Source organism: Mesoplodon densirostris, chromosome 11, assembly GCF_025265405.1.
Source record: "Mesoplodon densirostris isolate mMesDen1 chromosome 11, mMesDen1 primary haplotype, whole genome shotgun sequence".
In the NCBI taxonomy this organism is placed as follows: domain Eukaryota; kingdom Metazoa; phylum Chordata; class Mammalia; order Artiodactyla; family Ziphiidae; genus Mesoplodon; species Mesoplodon densirostris.
The window spans coordinates 11,080,975-11,101,562 of NC_082671.1; the positions used below are offsets into that span (position 1 = coordinate 11,080,975).

At 43.3% G+C, this 20,588-nt stretch overlaps 1 protein-coding gene across 1 annotated transcript; it reads right to left on the reverse strand.

The window, feature by feature from the left end:
• Positions 1–929: 929 nt before the first annotated feature.
• MANSC1 (MANSC domain containing 1) lies at positions 930–20,231 on the reverse strand. The gene is made up of 4 exons (XM_060112440.1): positions 19,944–20,231; positions 14,958–15,278; positions 11,821–11,961; positions 930–3,283 (listed from the first exon to the last, which is right to left on the reverse strand). The coding sequence occupies exons 2-4, from the start codon at positions 15,178–15,180 to the stop codon at positions 2,412–2,414; spliced, it is 1,236 nt and encodes a 411-aa protein (XP_059968423.1). The 5' UTR covers positions 15,181–15,278; positions 19,944–20,231; the 3' UTR covers positions 930–2,411.
• Between the last annotated feature and the right edge of the window lie 357 nt (positions 20,232–20,588).

Here is a 20,588-nt window from a genome sequence, read left to right on the forward strand (position 1 = left end):
GTGGATGCAGGCTTCACCCCCTTTTACTGCCCCCATGCAGCATCTCACCCATGGTGATGGGGTAATAAGCAGAGAGCAGTGTGAGAAGAGCTACCCTTTCCCCCTGAGAAGGATGCCGCAAATCAGCAGTTCCCCTACAATCTACATTCCCACAGTCATGGCCAGAGTTTGGGCCCATAGCATCTCTCATCTGGGCTCCCAATCAAATTTCTCCATCGCAAGAAAGACTGCAGACAGCAAGGTGGATGGAGAGCTCTGGAAGAACGCCTTTATAAACATCCACAGAAAGCCCTATTTCCAATATCCAATTCCGTTAACAAAGAGAGGAGAAATTTTAAAATTCCAAGGTACTTAGTTACTAATCTGATTCTGGCCTACATGTGGATATTCAATAAATACTTGTTAAATTAAACTGAGTCAAGGTTTTATTTATTCAACCTACTTAAAGCTTATGTAAACCCCTTAGAGATTTGTGTCAAGCTGTTAAGTTGGAAAACATATGAAAAGTAGTATTTTCAATAGACCAGCTTTCCTCTTAATGAGCTTTATGAGCTTAGTGTAAACCAGGGGGGAGGGGGGAGTGGTTCCAGGCGAGGGGACGGGAAGGAGGAGGGAAGGAGGAAAAAGGAGAAAAGCCTGTTTCTGTCTCCTCTACATTTGCCTTCGTTGCTCTACTTATTAACCAGTTACTGCCCTCTAGCGTTCACTGTATAAATTCTCACCTGAATCCCATTTTTGTCTTTAAAAACCCTGATGACACCAGGGACCAAACCTCTTGCTTTGCAAATAAGCAAATTGAAGTCCAGAGATGAGATGTCGAACTGACCCAGGCGGTCTCCTGGATTCCCGGTTACCCCACTGTAACTTGTCCGGCAAACCCCCGTTATTCAAAACATTTCTCAGACACTGTAATAACTAATCAATAAAAATTACAGCATGCTAATCATTTAATAATACAGGCAGACCTCGGAGATATTGCGGGTTCGGTTCCAGACCACTGCAGTAAAGTGAATACGACAAGAAAGCGAGTCTCACGAATATTTTTGTTTTCCAGTACATATAAAAGTCATGTTTACACGGTACTGTAGTATTAAGTGCAATAGCATTGTCTAAAAAAAGCATATACCTTAATTTTAAAATATTGCTAAAAAATGCTAACCATCATCTGTGCCTTCAGCAATTCGTAGTAGTAACATCAAAGATCATTGATTACAGATCCCCTGAATATAATAATGAAAAAGTTTGAAATATTTCAAGAATTACCAAAATGTGACACAGACATGAAGTGAGAAAATGCTGTAGAAAAATGGCACCAATAGACCTGTTTGAAGCAGAGCTGCCATAAACCTTAAATCTGTAAAAAATGCAGTATCTGTGAAGCATGATAAAGTGAAGCACAATAAAATGAGGTATGCCTGTCATTTTAAGTGCTATCTATTATCTCCAATGTTATTCCAAATAAAGCCAGAATTGACTAGTGGTCCAGGTTAGATAAGGACTTATAAATAATATTGTTACATGTTAAATCTACTTAGGTTTGGAAAATGCCTAGTTTACTTTTTCTTTGTTTTTTGAAAAAATAGTTAACTAGAACAGACCCAAAGTAGATCTGGCCATCAACTTATCATCATCTCCATGCAGGCTAATATTCTGCTAGAATTCTTCCAAAGGAACCTCTTTTGCTCATTGATGGGATAAGGGGGGTTTTGTCATTTTAACTTAGAACACATATTTTCATCATTTAATCATTTTGCTGGTGGGAATAAATTTAAAGTTATCCAGCTGGACGTGTCACTTACAAGAACATTACTGAGTACCAAAAGATTTATTCAGATATTTAATTGGAAGGAAATACATCTGGAGTAAGTTTTATTGGAATTCATATAAAAAGGAAAGTAAATCCATTAGAATTAATACCATAAAGTCGACTTTATCTGGAACCAGAAATATTAATGAATTGGAGCCTAGGAGTCCTAACCCTTTTTCCTTGTAAAAAGCCAGTCATTTTCCAATTGATGTGGCAATTATTCTTTATTGCTTTAGGTAGAGCTTTGTTTTCAGCTAATATTTTAGAGACAGATCCTTCAAATCACCCAGTTTGTTTCTTCCCCCCGCTTCTTTTCGAAGAACAAGCAAAAAGAAAGCGGTAGGAGGCATCTTTGCCTGTCTTCAAAATACTTGAAAAATCCTGCAAAGATGAGCAAATCAGCAGAACCTTGCTGCATAGGAGCTATTAGTAACTACATGAATAAAGAGACATCTAGGGACCTCCCTGGCAGCCCAGTGGTTAAGGCCCCCCACTTCCACTGCAGGGGGCACGGGTTCGATCCCCGGTCCTGGTCGGGGAACTAAGATCCCACATCCCACAGCCAAAAAAAAAAAAAAAAAAAAAGAGGCATCTAATGTCCTCCTTAGATGTCAGCATAGATGCCATTGATCAAATAATCAAGCCTCGAGTATCGTTTCCTGCGGAGGGATTCTAAGAGCGTTCTGCCCAAGAGACCCAGGCCTATGGCGAGGAACAGAACCCCAAAGAGCACGGTCCCGACCAGGAGCCACTGTTCAAATGCGAGGCCCTGCTGCCTTTCTGGAGCACTGCTCAGGGAGGGCCCGCCAGAGCTGGCCTTCCCATCTTCCTGGGAAGCTGCTGTATTTGTAGTGGGAGAATTCACATTTGACAAAGGAAACGTAGCAGGGTTCCGGGCAGCCTCTGTGTTCAAAGTCAAGCTGGAAATGTCTCTAAAGGGCACCGTGTCTGGTGGGCCTTTCGAGTCCATCGATGCCCTAAAGATGGAAGTCGGAACCTCAGTTGTGGTCGTGTTAGTGACCGTGGCTACAGGTGGGGCAGAGGTGGCCCCCTGAGGCTGCGAAGTCACAGAAGGTATCCCTGCAGCGTTGGTGGCAGGGAGAGATGCAGGCTTTGGAGTGGCCAGGATGGTGGGCAGAGCAGCATCTGCCACTGTACTGGGGAACGCTGTCACATTTTCAGGCAGCAGGTGAGCTACTGTTTGTTCTGAGGAAGATGGTGACTTCTCAGAGTGGCCTTTTTCTTTATAAACAGTCCACTGTGGACTCACCAGATCAATCTTGAGTAGTTTCTCCAAGTGATCTGAGGATCCGGACTTCTGAGAAAATGAATCTCTCCATAAGACCGTGGGCTCTGAATCACCTGTGGGAGGAGGGGCCGTGGGAGTGATGGTGTGTGAAGACCTGCTGCGGAAGAGAGACTCTTCTTGGGTTACCTCCTGGCTTGGCAAATCAGTTCCCGCCAAAGATGGAAAATCTGAAGACGGAAAGAAAATTTTAAAAAGACCTCCATATTTCCATGCGAAGGGAAGTTAACAAGGACAAACGTTATCAGCTTGTTCAGTAAGACCTCAAACTGTTGATTCTTGACATTTCATGGTGCAAAATGGAAAAATACGAATGGCTAAATCAGATCCTGAGGACCCTGCCCCTCCCCCCAGATGCTGTGGTTTATTTCTAGAGTGTTGGCCCAGAGAAGAGAAATGTGCGGAGGAGGATGGGGCAAATGAAGGAAGAGGTGGGAGGGGACCAGCAGAGATGCTAAGAGGAGCTCAGCATGGGCAGCAAGAGGTTTAGGAAGATGGGGACCCTTCAGGGGCCAAGGCCAGCTGGGCTGGGATGATGCGGCAGGAAGAGGACTGGCAGAGAAAATGCTGGTGTGAGGCACGAGCTGTGCCAGCTGGGACTGCAGTGACAACCGGGAAGCAAGCAATCCCTAGGGGAGATATCATGGGGGGGTGGGGGCATAGCCCACAGGACAATGAGGAGAGGAGACAAAATCCCAGTGACTTGCCTTCCACAAGGAGGAGGAGGAGGAAGCTGGAGGGTCCCTGAAGCCAAGGCAGCAGCACAAAGCTGATGACGTTTTTCAATGAAGAAAATGGGTTTCAGGGACTTCCCTGGTGGTCCAGCAGTTAAGACTGCGTGCTCCCAATGCAGGGGGCCCAGGTTTGACCCCTGGTCAGGGAACTAGATCCTGCACGCCGCAACTAAGAGCCTGCATTTTTATATTTTTAATATTTATTTATTTATTTGGTTGCATCAAGTCTTGGTTGCGGCACACGGGATCTTCCTTGCGGCATGTGGAATCTTTCGTTGTGGCACACAGGCTTCTTTCTAGCTGTGGCGCATGGGCTCCAGAGCGCATGGGCTCAGTAGCTGTGGCACACGGGCTCAGTAGTTGTGGCACGTGGGCTCTAGAGCACGCGGGCTTAGTTGCCCCGCAGCATATGGGATCTTAGTTCCCTGACCAAGGATCGAACCCACATCCCCTGCATTGGAAGGTGGATTCTTTTTTTTTTTTGCGGTACGCGGGCCTCTCACTGTTGTGGCCTCTCCCGTTGCGGAGCACAGGCTCCGGACGCGCAGGCTCAGCGGCCATGGCTCACAGGCCCAGCCGCTCCGCGGCATGTGGCATCTTCCTGGACCGGGGCACGAACCCGTGTCCCCTGCATCGGCAGGGGGACTCTCAACCACTGCGCCACCAGGGGAGCCCATGGAAGGTGGATTCTTAACCACTGGACCACCAGGGAAGTCCCAATAAATAAATATTAAAAAAGAAAAGAAAAAAACAACCAGCTTTCAGCACTGTACTCAGGGAAGGAAGGCAATCTGAGAGATTTTCTTTTGACCCTTGAAGATTAAAATTTTAGAGCCAATATCTTAGGTTCTGAGGACCATGGACCAGTATTTGAAATCATTATGGCCACGTGGCTAGCATAAAGAGCAGAAAGTCACACAGTCCCAACTCCTGCTGAGGAGGAACCAGCCTCAGATCCTCCTGCTGTGTGAGAAAGTTTAGAGTTTTGCTCTTTGTCACACATGCTGTTTATCACAGCTCGAACTGAAAAGGCTGGTTAAAGCAATCCGGGGCAGAGAAAGACCACTTGAATTGCTCTGTATCACTCTGCTACTTGGCTAATCATTTCACTTAAATTAGAACGGCAGAAACACAAGGAAGGAAGCAAAGGTGATTCTCCCCTCTTCTTTTTTCCGTCTTCTATTTCAACTCCCCTGAATACCAGTTTCTAAACTAGACCTCACTCTCCGCTCTGCTAACAAATAGATCCAGAGGCAACTTCAGATTTGTGACATCTTTGACTACTCTCTAAGCTTCACACTACTCAGAGGTCCTTTAGAACTGTCACTTATTAATCCATCTAGGACAGGGGTCAGCATATTATGGCCACTTATCTTTATATGGCTTGCGAGCTAAGAATGGTTTCTACATTCTTAAATGATTGAAAAAAATCAAGAAGGATAATATTTTGTAACATGTGAAAGTTATATGAAATTCACATTTCAGTTTCCATAAATAAAGTTTTATTGGCATACAAGCATGCCCATTTGTTTACATATTGTCTATGGCTGCTTCTACTACAAGGAGAGAAGTGAGGAGGTCCGACAGATTGCATACGGCCCACTAAGCCTAACAGACTTGCCTGAAAAGCCTAAAATACTTATTATTTGGCCCTCGACAGAAAAAATTTGTGGACACCTGCTCTAGGACACTCTAAAATAGAATTTAGATGCCTGAAATTCCTCCAACAATGCTGAAGAAAAGAGATTCTGCTGCAGGTGATATCACATTCATAGCCATAGTGTCACCACGAGGTAAACAGCCCCTGTTTTTTTAGGTCGTGTCAGATATTTTTAAAGAGAGCAGGACTCATCATATTTCATTTTAAAGTTTAAAAAGAAGGCTAAATAAATGCTCTGTGATATGTGTGAACTCAAAACTTAAAATAAGGCCATTGACAAGAATGACCAAAACAGCAGTTTTCTTTCTCAAGAATACAAGGTCATAAATAAAGCAAAGCTAGGGCTATTCCCACTGCTTGATAAGATTCATCTATTGGCAAAGATCCTAGAACCACACAGGGATCCTCCACACCTGCTCCATTCACCTCACCCACTGATGTTTGCCTTTGGGGTGTGGTGTTTTCTCTCAGTCACCTAGCCATGAGCTACAGAAGGAGCTGGGAAATGTGTCCTCAACCGCTCTTTTGAGTTTCATTTTCAAGAGACTTCACTAGATAAAAAAATGTAGGGACTGACTATTAACTTGGCAACCAGCTGAGCAAATAGACTTTCAATTTATTCTATTTCTAAATTCCCCTATTCTAGTCCTTGGAGGAATGACAGACCACCAAGCTCCAAAAACAAGCAAACAAACAAACATTAAATAACGCCAAGCTGCAATGGTTTTACAGAATGAACAGAGCACACTGTTATCTTTCAAACTTTCAGTCTGTAAATATTAGTCAATTACAGGAAATAGAGTTCATCTGGAAACAAACCATCAAACTTATATCTACTGAATTTCACTCTGACCAGGAAGCAGATATTTATTTTTATGGGGCAATCTCAATCCATCAACACGGGCAGATTCATAAATAGAATTACAAACACAATTTGTAAACATCTGTAGATACAGACAGCCTGCTGCACACCAGGTCCGGGGTTGGTGCCACTTTGCCCCTAGATAGCCACCGGCTCTGGGCTGATGGTGCCCCCTGGTGGCTGACACAGGAACTGTTCGATTCTAATTCCACTTCTTTCACTACCTTCACACTTGCCCTTAAAAGGTTTAGGCACAAGCCAAGTTCCCTTTTCTCCCACTTCCACTGGAGAAAATGGAATCTTTACCACAAACTCCCTCTTTATACATGCATTATAAAATCAGTAACATGACAGAAGTATTATGAAAGTTATAAAACAAATTCAACAATAATTTCTATCATGTGCCAGCAACTATTAACATTTATGCATACCTTAAAATTAAATTTTTTTTCATGTAATTTAAAAACTGGGTGTTTTTCACCTGAAATTTAGGTGACATTTTATTTCTACATCTCAAACTTATTTTTTAACATCTGCATTGTATTCCCTCAGGTGGATCCATTATACTTTATACCCAACCATTCCCTAGCATTTGGACATTTAAGCTGTAGAAACTTTTAAACTAATTTCCTTTAAACTAATTCCAAAAGTGCTGTTTTCACTTTTTAAACTAATTACGCGATAAACAGTTTCATAACAACAGGTTTTTCTTTGGTATAGATTTTTATGGAAGTCGATGACTAGATTCAATTACCTATAATTTCTTTAATATTCTGCTTTAATTGTGAAATAGCTGATAGACATAGGGAACACACACTGACAGTGGAAGAAAGGACACAATAAGAAGATGCAGTGAGAAGGGATCAGAGAGGCAGGTGTGATGGTCCAACTTCCACCTGATGGGAGCTCTTGAAGGAGAAAAATAAACATTCCAATTAGTGTCTTGAGCCCTGACCTCACTGGAAACTCAGCCTGTGATGTCCATTTTCTGCTGGATACCATCCCCGGGTGTCCAACAGGCTCTGCCACGTTCCAGGTGATGAAAAAAAAAGAGGACAGGCTTCCCTGATGGTGCAGTGGTTCAGAGTCCGCCTGCCGATGCAGGGGACACGGGTTCATGCCCCAGTCCGGGAAGATCCCACATGCCGCGGAGCAGCTGGGCCCATGAGCCATGGCCGCTGAGCCTGCACGTCCGGAGCCTGTGCTCCGCAACGGGAGAGGCCACAACAGTGAGAGGCCCGTGTACCGCAAAAAAAAAAAAAAAAAAGGAGGACAAGCAAGAAGCCATATCCGCACAACCCTGTAGGTCCCGGTGTTTTTAGCCAAGATTATATATTGATGTAAAGGAGGCGAACAGTCAGGGGCAACTGCCCTGGCCAGTGTGAAGCCCAGAAGGGGCAGGGAGACGACAAGATACTTTCCACCCAAGGTAAGATCCTGGCTGCTCTGAGAGGCCTAATTTGCTCTGTGCCGTAGTCTTTTTAAAAAATTATTCTTTTTAACAACTGTGGTAAAATATACTACATACAATGTACCACTTTAACCCGTTTTTTTTTTTTGCGGTACGCAGGCCTCTCACTGCTGTGGCCTCTCCCGTTGCAGAGCACAGGCTCCGGACGCGCAGGCTCAGCAGCCATGGCTCACGGGCCCAGCCGCTCCGTGGCATGTGGGATCTTCCCGGACCGGGGCACGAACCCCTGTCCCCTGCATCGGCAGGCGGACTCTCAACCACTGCGCCACCAGGGAAGCCCCTTTAACCTGTTTTTAAGAGTATAGTTCCGTGGCACTGAGTTTGTGCAACCCTCACCATCAACCATCTCCAGAATTTTTCATCAGGCAAAAGTGAAACTTTGTACCTTATCTGCCAATCTTTTTAGACTTGGACTTCTACCACTGTGTAGGAAGAAGTTACACAAGCAATCTGTGCTTTACGCTCCTGTTTAAGGGAATGTTTGACACATCAGGTGTTCCTGCTTCATGAACGAAACTCAGACACAGCCTCACTCAGGGGACAAAGCAGAGTCAGTGTCCGGATGCCCCGGGCAGCATCATTCCCCAGAGAACCCTGATTGCACTCTCCCTCCCAACCGCAAATCCACTTCCCCGGCTCAGTAGACGGCACTGCCATCCATCCAGATGCTCAAGCCCAGGACTAGGACTCAGCTTCACTCTTCTCTTTTCCTCATTCCCCACATCCACACCACCAGCAAGCCCTGTCAACGCTATCACTGAAATGGCTCGTGTGTTTATTTCCCTCCATCTCTTCCACCGTCTCCCTGGTCCCCAAGGCCACAGCCTTTCACTCGGATCTCATCCCAGCCTCCTACCCAGTCTTCCCACATGCCCTCTTGCTGCTGCGTCATTGTCCATTCCCAATAGAGCAGTCACAGTGAGCTTTGAGAAATCACCTTTAGAACAGCTCGTTATACATGCCTGCTGAAAACCTTCCAATGTCTTTCCATCATGCACCGAAAATAAAAACTCCCTACCCCTACAGAGCTTGATGGGATGGCCCCACTTTCCTTCCTTCTTGCATAGCACTCCTTCCATGGTTCACCTGTGAGTCAGCTTCTGAGATTGGAGTGTTTGAACAAACACTCCCAAACCATTCTGCCTTAGGATATTAGAATAGGCTGTTTCCTCTGCCTGGAAGGTCTTTCTACAATCTTCTCACATCCGGCTCCTTCGTCTTCAGATCTCAGCTTAGGGGTTACATCTTCACAGACACTTCCCCTGATCACCTAATACAGCCGGTCCACTCAGTGACTATCTTTTTTTTTTTTTTTTTTTTTTGGCTGTGCTGTGTGGCACGCAGGATCTTAGTTCCCCGAACAGGGATCGAAGCTGCATCCCCTGCAATGGAAGCGAGGAGTCTTAACCACTGGACCACCAGGGAAGTCCCTCTATGATTATCTATTATGTTGTCTTAGCTCAATTATCTGCATAGCTCTTATGACTATTTTTTAATAGGAATTTTATGTTTTACTTTGCTCTGCTTTGAAAATATATTCTTATATAAGGGCCATGTTTCATTTTATTATGATCACTTATTTTTTTTATTTAAATTTTTTTATTGAAGTATAGTTGATTTACAATGCTGTGTTAATTTCTGCTGTACGGCAAAGTGATTCAGTTTATATATATATACTTTTTTTTTTTTTAAGGGTAACCACCTTTTTTTAAAAATAAATTTTATTTATTTATTTATTTATTTTTGGCTGTGTTGGGTCTTTATTGCTGCCCACGGGCTTTCCCTAGTTGCGGCGAGGGCGGGCTACTCTTCGCTGTGCTGCGCAGGCTTCTCATTGCGGTGGCTTCTTGTTGTGGAGCACAGGCTCTATGCGCATGGGCTTCAGTAGCTGTGGCACGGAGGTTCAGTAGTTGTGGCTCACAGGATCTAGAGCGCAGGCTCAGCAGTTGTGGTGCACGGGCTTAGCTGCTCCGCGGCATGTGGGATCCTGCCCGACCAGGTCTCGAACCCGTGTCCCCTACATTGGCAGGTGGATTCTTAACCACTGCGCCACCAGGGAATTCCTACATTCTTTCTTTTATATTCTTTTCCATTACGGTTTTTCATAGGATTTTTTTTTTTTTTTTTGGCTGCAGTGGGTCTTCATTGCTGCATGCCAACTTCCTCTAGTTGCGGCGAGCGGGGGCTACTCTCCGTTGCGGTGCGCGGGCTCCTCACTGCAGTGGCTTCTCTTGTTACGGAGCACGGGCGCTAGGCATGCAGGCTCAGTAGTTGTGGCGCAAGGGCTTAGTTGCTCCGCGCACCGCGGCATGTGGGATCTTCCCGGACCAGGGCTCGAATCCGTGTCCCCTGCATTGGCAGGCAGATTCTTAACCACTGTGCCACCAGGGAAGCCCTTTCATAGGATACTGAATATAGTTTCCTGTGCTATACACTAGGACCTTGCTGTTTATCCATTCTATATATAAAAGCTTACATCTGTTAACCCCAGCCTCCCACACTCCATTCCTCCTCAACCTCTTACCCCTGGGCAACCACAAGTCCGTTCTCTATGTCTGTTCTTTATGTCCATGGTGACTATTTTTCTTGATTATTTATTTATTTATTTATTATTTATTTATTTTTCTTTTTGCGGTATGTGGGCCTCTCACTGTTGTGGCCTCTCCCGTTGCGGAGCACAGGCTCCGGATGCGCAGGCCCAGCGGCCATGGCTCACGGGCCCAGCCGCTCCGCGGCATATGGGATCCTCCCAGACCGGGGCACGAACCTGTATCCCCTGCATCGGCAGGCGGACTCTCAACCACTGCGCCACCAGGGAGGCCCTCTTGATTATTTATTTATTAAGGTTATTGTCTCTCTCTCCTAAAATATTAGTTCCGGGGCCTCCCTGGTGGCGCAAGTGGTTGAGAGTCCGCCTGCCGATGCAGGGGATACGGGTTCGTGCCCCGGTCTGGGGGGATCCCATATGCCGCGGAGCGGCTGGGCCCGTGAGCCATGGCCGCTGAGCCTGCGCGTCCGGAGCCTGCGCGTCCGGAGCCTGTGCTCTGCAGCGGGGGAGGCCACAGCAGTGAGAGGCCCGCATACCGCAAAAAAAAAAAAAAAAAAAAATTAGTTCCATAAATGAGAAACTTGTTTTTCATGTTTAGTGTCATATCTTTCTATCCTTAAGGCATAAAAAGTGCTTGACACATAGGAGATGGTAAATAAAATTTGTTTCTTATTGAATAAATGCAGGGAATATTATTAATACCTAAGCGTGTAAGGACAAAAACTTTATAAAACTGAAATAAAAGTAAACTTCATACTTGAAAGCATTTCATCCTGAAAAATTAGCTAGCCAAAATCTCACCAAGGCATATCCAAATAATTATATTATTTTTACTTGTTTATTTTCTGTATTCTGAGCAAATATGTAATTTCCGAATGTGGAGACTCTATTTCCAATGCCTTGCACAGAATTTGGCATGTAGCTTTTTCTCAAAAACTTCTTAAATGAGCTTCCTTCCAGGTCTGGATAATAAAATCCAGTGAGTTTGATTTCAGAGAATGTGATTACAAAATAATTGGAACCTAATGACAAATGTACCGGAATTTTATATACTGTATTTACATCGTCTTAACCCTTTCAAAGCAGTCACCCCTGGAGACCTGCAGACTTATTCCAGTGTTGCTGACATGGTTCTAAAGACGTGTTTCAAAATGTTTACATGAAAGATCTGTGTGCCTTTTACCTTAAGAAGGTAGAAACAAAAACAAAACAAAATACTATCATCCATATGTATAAAATACTTTAACTGGAAAAAAGAAAGATGTTTGGTTGAATCAACTGAATTTTAAATCATGAGATTTTTTCTGATGTGCCTCTACATTTGTGATCCCTTTTGGCAGTTCTTCTTAAACTCTTGCAGAAAACCTTTCTACATGAATCCTATCCTTAAATAATTCCAATGACAAAAGACAAAGAACAATGTTTTTCTTACCTCTAATTATCCTGTAACTCATAAGTCCCTTTGCTGGTTTCAGGGGACAGGCTTCCTCACTGGGACAGAAAAACAGGTAGCAGTTGGGTAGTTTAGTTGTTTTTCGAGTGTCGAAGATCATCAAGTTACATGCTTTGTCCCCTGCAGTGAAAGGTTTCATAAGCATTATTCTGAAATAGGATCTTCCAAAGAATAGAGCAAGCAGGAAAACATTTATTCTGGTGGCCAACACAAAAGCCTTTGTTCATTGCCCGCTGGCCGCTGAGTCATTTCCTTTTCCTTAGTTTAGGCACTGAAAGCAATTTTTAAAGAACTTGGGTTTAAAAATCAGAATGAAGGTAATTTTGGTGAAACATTTTTAATAGTACATTTCATTCTTTAGAAAGAAGCCTTCCATTTGCTAAAATATTTATCAAAACATACAGAGAAATACTGAGTCTACAACTCACTACTGAGTCTGACCTTAGGAAATGGATCTAACCCTAATGACTGTACGTACCTCTTGCATCCTGAAGGCATCTTAGATGCCTACAAAGCCATTAGCCTGGTTTTCTTGGTGTGGGGCGAGGGGAGGGTGGTGGGCACGGAGGGTCAGTAAATTCAGCCTTATACATATCATGCCTCCTTCCACAGTGGAGCTGCATAGCATATGGAATGCCAAGTCTATTTTTTACTTTTATCAGTACCATTCTTCTTTTGGTTCTTCAAATTTCTGCTCTTATCATTTTTGTTTGTCTCCCAATCAGGCAGTGGTCAGGGATCACCCTTGACTCTCCCAGTGAGAAATAAGACTGAGTTCGTTTCTGCAGGGGTTTTAACCTATCATGTCTCCATTATCCAGGTAACAAGAAAGGTACTCTGGTTACTTTGGCTTTTCCTTTTCCCACGATGTGATAATTCTACAAACCATTTTTGGGAGCACTTAGGTAAAGGGGAGGATCCATAGGGTCCAAGTTGTATACAAAATTTTGTGTCCTTTGTATTTGTGGGCATTTTTCTAGAGTCTGTGGCTATAGGCAAATTATCAAAGTGCTTTTTTGGAACCCTAAACGGTCAAAAACCAACGCTCAGTAAAAGAGGGAAAAGTCTGAGATCCATTAACTGAGACCCACAAGTACCTCTGCTTACAGTAAAGCAGTAACAGTATTTTTGCTTGTAGAATAAAGCAGCAAACCCTCATTTCTTACTAAACACCTATCACGGAACTGAAGAGAAATGCAAGGTTTCCTATGTTGCCAGGATACACCCACATGGCATTCAGTCCTATTTGCAGGTGATGTTTCTATTCCACATGTATGTTGATATCAACATTTAAAGAAAAACTAGAAATTTAAATGAGATCTCTATGACTTCCATAAATTACCTCTCTATGAAGAGTGTCCAAAAGCACACAGCTCAATTTGAGAAGATCATTGAAGTATTTGTTTCCTCCTGACAGCAAATACCTGGTGTCATTTCTACCCAAATTCTCTAGTTCTCTGATTCTCTAACACCAACGGGGTGTCTTACAATTCAATTCGATTCTAATACTAACTGCCTGGAGTGAGTGTCAGACCCCACCGGTCTAGGGCTCAGTCCCATCAGACTATCCCCACTCAGATGCCAGTCACAGTATCAGGTCCCCAGGTCACTCACACATATGGCAAACTTGGCTATCACTCCCCCACCCCAGGTTCAATAACTTGCTAGAACTACTCGCAGAACTCAGGAAAATGCAATACTTACCGTTATAATTTATTACAAAGGATGCAAATGAACAGCCACATGAAGAGGTACATAGGGCGAGGTCTGGAAGGGTCCCAAGTGCAAAAGCCTCTGTCCCTGTGGAGTTGGGGTGCCTCCTGGCACATGGATGTGTTCACCAACTTGGAAGCTCCCTGAACCCATTGTGTAGGGGTTTTCATGGCAGTTTTATTACGTAGGCATAATTGATTAAGTCATTGGCCATTGGCGACTGAATTCAATCTCCACCCCCTTTCCCCCTACCTGGAGGTGGGTGGAGGAGACTGAAAGTTCCAAGCTTCTAAGCAAAGCTTGGTCTTTCTGGCAACTAGCAGCTATCCTGGCGCGATGGAGGGTCCTACCGTAAGCTCAGGTATGACTGAATGGGGCTCGTTATGAATAACAGAAGAAGCTCCTATGCTCAGAAAATTCCCAGGGTTTTAGGACCTCTGTGCCAGGAATCAGGGACAAAGACTATAAATAAATATAAATACGCAAAAGTCTGTGTCCTTCAATTTCATGTCCATGTGTATTTATCTTATTATACCACAATCATTATAGGATGAAACGGAAATAAAGATCTAAGAGAAAACATGATTTAGTCAGCTGATAAATCAAGTAAGGATCACGAATCCAGTGTTCACTTAGCTCTTCTAGGGTCCTTGATGACAAGGTCTTTTCCATCTTATTCATTGTTTTATCTCCAGCACCTACCGAGGCATTAGGTGCTCAATAAACTTATGTGTTTTTTAAATTTGTTTATTAGATATATACTTCTGTTTTCAGGTCATAGGTTTGGAGCCTGAAATATGCAAGGGCATGGTTCAAACCTGTGGGGCTCAGTTTCCTTCTGTGTCATGGAATGGGTCATTCTAAACCCCTTCCCATGCCTCTTAGATTCCTAGAAGCTGCAATTAGTGGCCAGTGGCTTCCTGACTCACCTGTGCCACCAGCTCCAGGGAAGGGAGATGAAACAGAAATTTTGTGCTTCTACTTAAAACTCAAATGCTCATTCTCCTATGGGATGACTTTAGAATTTTATTTTTGTCTCAACTCCCTTTCTGTTTAAACGTTCTTTCTAATATCACACTGTATTCCAATATTCCATGATGATGGAAGCCAAGCATTTAAATAGGACTTTTGTTTTCAACATCTCAGATGCCTGTTAGAACACAACACCAGTGGTTTTCAACCCTTTTTCTACCCACATATCTGAGTGATATATATACACTCATCAGTAACTTTGGCTCAGCTTAGGGGAGGGGAGAGCACACCATGGAACATTCCCTAGTGATTTTGCCACCCATTTTTCTACCCCACTGAGAATCACTAGTACAAACCATTCAGTCTCATAAACCAACTACTTACATCACAAAACACATGGAATAAAGAGTTGCCAAGGCATTATTACTTACCTGATATGTTTTTTGTTGAGCAGCAAGAATTAATGCAGTCTTCTTGAGTTAATGTGTGTATGGGCTCATTGCCTCTGATTCCCTTGGAAAGGGATGACTGGATGTCAATGACCATATCTTCTAGACTCTTGGTGGAGCAGTTCTGACTGGTGGACAGCCTTAGTGTCAGGAAACAAATTATTACACGAGTGTAAGTCAAGCTCCATCCCTCCCGGAAGAACATTTTAAATTTCAGTTTAGTCTTGATCTCCAAAGGTCAGATAACTCTCCCTCTGGCCTGAGTTTGCTTCAAGAAGATTGGACAGATGATGGAATTTCTCTCTAGCACAAAAATAGAAAATCATCAATGAGTTTTGTTTCTTTGAACAAACCTAGAGAAGATACATTTCATTTCCTTCAAGTCAATGTAAACAACTCACAATTCATATAAGGACAGGAATAAACAAGTATTTTTCATTTGTTTCACTTTTAATAGATTTGAGACCTTTCATTAAAAACTTGGCAAAAAGCTAGTAAGCACACACACATACACTCTCCCATCAATGCTTAAAATCTGACAAGTATCTATGAAAGAAGGGGTAGTCTGCTTTTCAGTTCTAGAATCCTTCCTCTTCTTGCCTCTCCTAAGCAGGAGGGGAAAGGACACAAAATCTGTGGTCATTGATGAAGCAGTGATCATCGCTTTGGACATATTTTCTTTCTCAGTAATAACAATTAGCATTTTTAAATCACCTACTGAGTGGTAGACAATGCGCTAAGAAAATTACATACACTGTCCTTCTAGGAATTAGCCCATCAACAGGGGGAATATTCTGGCTCAGTTGAAGGAAACTGTAGGGGCAAGTGTTCTTTTTGACATCCCTAAAAACACAAAAGTCATAATACATATAATGCCATTGGTGAGCTGGTTCTTCCAGAAAAAAAAATGTGGAACTGGCGAGGTTATACCAGAAAATATCCTCATTTCCAGAATACAAATTGTTCACTAAATGACAGCCTAGATCAGAATTACCACTTCTTTAATGTTTTATTTTTTTGGTTATGAACCCTTTGGTACTCTCGTGATGCTTAGGCTCTCTTCTGACATGTTTTAAAATATATAAAAGACATGTTGTTAAATGTATAAAATGAAATATATAGGATTACAAAGGAAGATAGTTATATTGAAATATAATTACTGAAATGTTCTTAAAATGTGCCTATAAGACTCCGATGAAAGATATCAAAGAAGATCTAAATAAATGGAGAGATATTCCATGTTCCTCAATAGGACTACTCAATATTGCTAAGATGTCAGTTCTTCCCAACTTGATCTACAGATTCAGTGCAATTCCAATCAAAATCTCAGCAAGTTCTTTTATAGACCTCAACAAACCAATTTTAAAGTTTACATGGAAATGCAACAAGGCCCAGAATAGTCAACACAATACTGAAGAAGAACAAAGCTGGAAGACTGACACTACCTGACTTCAATACTTACCAGAAAGCACTGCTAATCAAGACAATGTAGTACTGGCAAAAGAACAGACAAAGAGATCAATGGAACAGAATAAGGAGCCCAGAAATAGACCCACACAAATACAGCCAATTTATCTTTGACAAAGGAGCAATGGCAATTCAAAGGAGAAAGGATGTTCTTCTCAAAAATGGTGCTGGACAGGGCCTCCCTGGTGGCGCAGTGGTTAAGAGTCCGCCTGCCGATGCAGGGGATACGGGTTCGTGCCCCGGTCTGGGAGGATCCCATATGCCGCGGAGCGGCTGGGCCCGTGAGCCATGGCCGCTGGGCCTGCGCATCCGGAGCCTGTGCTCCGCAACGGGAGAGGCCACAACAGTGAGAGGCCCACATACCGCAAAAAAGAAAAAAAAAAAAAAAAATGTTGCTGGACAATTGGATATCCACATGCAAAAAAAAATCTAGACACTGACCTTACATCTTTCACAAAAATTAACTCATAATGGATCATAGACCTAAACGTAAAATGCAAAACTATAAAACTCCTATGTAACATAGAATAAAGTCTCTGTAACCTTAGATTAGGTGAGTTTCTAGATGACACCACCAAAAGCACAATCCATGAAAGAAAAAATTGATAGGTTGGATTCCATTAAAATTAAAAACTTCTGCTCTGTGCAAGACACTGTTAAGAGAATGAAAAACTAAGCCACAGACTGGGAGAAGGTATTTGCAAAACACATATTTGATAAATAACTGGTAGCTAAAATATACAAAGAACTTTTAAAACTTACCAAAAAGAAAACAAACAACCCAATTTAAAGTGAGCAAAAGACCTGAACAGATACCTCACCAAAGAAACATATGAAAAGGTGCTCAATATCATTGTCATTAGGAAATTGCAAATTAAAACAACAATGAGATGCCACTACACACCTATCAGAATGGCTAAAATCCAAAAAACTGACAATACTAAATCCTGACAAAAACCTGCATACAACTATTTATAGCAGTTTATTCATAATTGCCAAAAAAACTGGAAGCAACTAAGATGTCCCTCAATAGGTGAAGGGATAAACAAACTGGTATATCCACACAATCGAATATTTTTCAGCAGTAAAAAGAAATGAGCTGGGCTTCCCTGGTGGCACAGTGGTTGAGAATCTGCCTGCCAATGCAGGGAACACGGGTTCGAGCCCTGGTCTGGGAAGATCCCACATGCCGCGGAGCAACTAGGCCCGTGAGCCACAATTACTGAGCCTGTGCGTCTGGAGCCTGTGCTCCGCAACAAGAGAGGCCGTGACAGTGAGAGGCCCGCGCACCGCGATGAAGAGTGGCCCCCGCTTGCCACAACTAGAGAAAGCCCTCGCACAGAAACGAAGACCCGACACAGCCAAAAATAAATAAATAAATAAATTTATTAAGGAAAAAAAAAAAAGAAATGAGCTATCAAGCCACAAAAAGAGTAACCTTAATTGCATATCGCTAAGTGAAAGAAGCCAGTGTGAAAGGTATGATTCCAACTCTATGACATTCTGGAAAAGGCAAAACCACATCTACAGTAAAACATCAGTGGTTGTCTGCAGGAAAGGGAAGGGCTGAATAGGTGGAGCACAGGGGATTTTTAGGACAGTGAAACTATTCTATATGATGCTGTAATGATGTATATGTCATTACATTTGTCAAAACCTATAGGGCTGTAGACATAAGAGTGCATCCTAATATAAATAGGTAGACTTTGGTCAGTAAAAAAAAAAAAAAATCAAAACAGTTTTTTAAAAAAACAGTACATGGTAATACAGCACAAGTCTAATACCTTCCTTGCTATCTGTTATGTCCAACTTTCTAAAACAGTAAAATGAAAATAACATTTATGGTTCTCTATGCTAAGCACTTTACATATATTATGTCATTTAATCCTTACAAGAATCCTATAAGCAAGATCCCATTACCTCCATTTTCAGCTAAAATAAAAACAACTGTGTGATAAATAACAGATGGTAGGTCTAATCATTGCCATAATTTTGAAGTAGTGTTGAATGTAATGATTTTGAGATATATACAGTAAGTAACATGACATGGAAATATCTATGATTTCTACCGGTGGCAAATCAGAGCTACCCTACCACTAATACTACTGCGGCTTTTGCCTACATGCCTCTTAAAGGAAATACTACACTACATTTAGAGGTTAGCAAAATAAACTTTTCCACCCAAGTTCACAGACTTTCTGAATACTGTCCATGGACTCCCCAGGTTAAGAATCCTGGCACAAGTTACTTTTTATGCTGCCACACTTTGCAAGTCACTGGAGAAAACAAAACAGGAACAAAAAAAAGAAAAACCAGGCCAACACTTCACTTTGAATGGATTCTAAGAATCTCTCCTCAAGCTGCTGCAAAGAAACCTGAACTGTGCCAGGGGATGCAGGGGAGGAGCTGTGCTTTCAGTACCAGCATCTTGATTGCTCCTGGATCACAAGCAATACTAAAGAGCTTATCTCATGAAAGATACCAAACAATGATTAGGTAAATTAATTCTTCTAATACATTATTATTTAGGCCTTAAAGGTCCAAAGATGAATAGGTTTTTAAAACGTGGCAAATATATAAAATGGAATATTATTCAGCTACAAAAAGGAATGAAATTCTCATACATGCTACAATCTTGAAATCACTATGCTAAGTGAAATAAACTGGATACAAGAGAACAAATATCGTATGATTGCACTTATGTAAAGTATCTAGAATAGGTAAATTCACAGAGATAAAAAGTAGAATTGAAGTTACTAGAAGTTGGTGGAGGAGGGAATGGGGAGTTACTGTTGAATGGGTACAGAGTTTTCCTATCGGGGATGCCACAAATGTCCTGAAAATGGACAGTAGTGATGGTTACCCAATCATGTGAACGTACTTAATGCCACTAAATTGTACACTTAAAATGATCAAAGTAATACATTTTGTTACAGTATGTCTATTTTACCACAATAAAGAGATCAAAACAAGCTTACAATTAAAAAAAAAAAGGTTCACAGTGAAGTTGAATCCTGTTGAGATAGAGTGGGAAAAGGATACAGGTGGGAAGGAGACGATGCACCTGAGCTTTCATGCCTGCTGACTAGAGTTACCGGCTCGTACCTGCAATCAGTCAAATACTGGAAATCATTTTTCTCACAGCATAATCTAACTTAATTTATCGAGGGGTTTATAACTGTGTATAAACACACACTCTACCGAGTATTAGACAGTTAGCGGGTTCGATAAATACAGGATACAAATCATACAAGAAAAAATGGGAAATCTGCCCTTTGAGGAAAGGTACATGGCTCACTAAACCATGCTTCTGACCCTGCTGCTGGCTTGCCTAAAGACCCTCTCCGGGATACGGGGGCCACCAGCATCCGGCTCAGCCAGTTCTCCGAGCTCCCGGAGGGGCGGAGGACGCTCGCCCCGGGAAAGGGCGGCGGGCGCCGCTGCCCCCGCAGGTGGCGATACTGCCCGCGGGGGCTGGAGGGGAGGATGGAGAGCCTTTACCTGGAGATCGGAGGACCGGGCCCTGCTGCCCTCTCGGTGCAGGGCAGCCCCGCGCGCTCGGGGAAGCAGCGGCGGATCCGCGAGGGGCTCGGTGAGGACGCCTGGGAGGCTCCGCAGCTCCCGCCCAGCCCTGGGTTTGTGCTTCATGAGTTCCTGCTTCCGTTGCGGCGGCCGAAAGTTTGCCGGAGGTGGAAGGGCACGTTCCCGCCCTGCAACCCGGAGCTGCTTCCCAGCAACCTGGAGCAGGCCCCCTGGGCACCGGGGAGAGCCGGGAGCCCCTCCCTGGGTCCCCCGGCTCCCCATTCACCCACCCCCGCCCCGCGTAGCCACTGTGCGCGCTGCCAGGGCGGGGGCGCCACCCTCGTGGGTGCCTGAGGGTCTGCAGCTGCGCCTTCTCGCTTCCTGGAGACCAGAGAACAGGCAAATACCCACGATGAAAGTTAAACAGTACACAAATGTACACTGTACAGGCATACCTCCGTTTGCACTTAGCAGAGACTGCTTTTTCTTTCTTTCTTTTCAACAAATTTAAGGTTTGTGGCAATCCTGCCTGCAGCAAGTCTATTGGTACTCATTTGAGAGGCAGAAGTGAGTGGTGGCATGAAGCGAGATCTTAATTCCCTGCCCAGGAATTGAACCTGGGCA

Excerpts from the sequence above, each read along its gene's own strand:
- MANSC1 (XM_060112440.1), bottom strand. The coding sequence starts at position 15,180 with ATGTTCTTCCGGGAGGGATGGAGCTTGACTTACACTCGTGTAATAATT. Across the intron at positions 11,962-14,957 it reads CTCAACAAAAAACATATCAG|GGGACAAAGCATGTAACTTG; the intron begins GTAAGTAATAAT and ends CTTTCACTGCAG. Across the intron at positions 3,284-11,820 it reads GAGTTACAGGATAATTAGAG|ATTTTCCATCTTTGGCGGGA; the intron begins GTAAGAAAAACA and ends TTCCGTCTTCAG.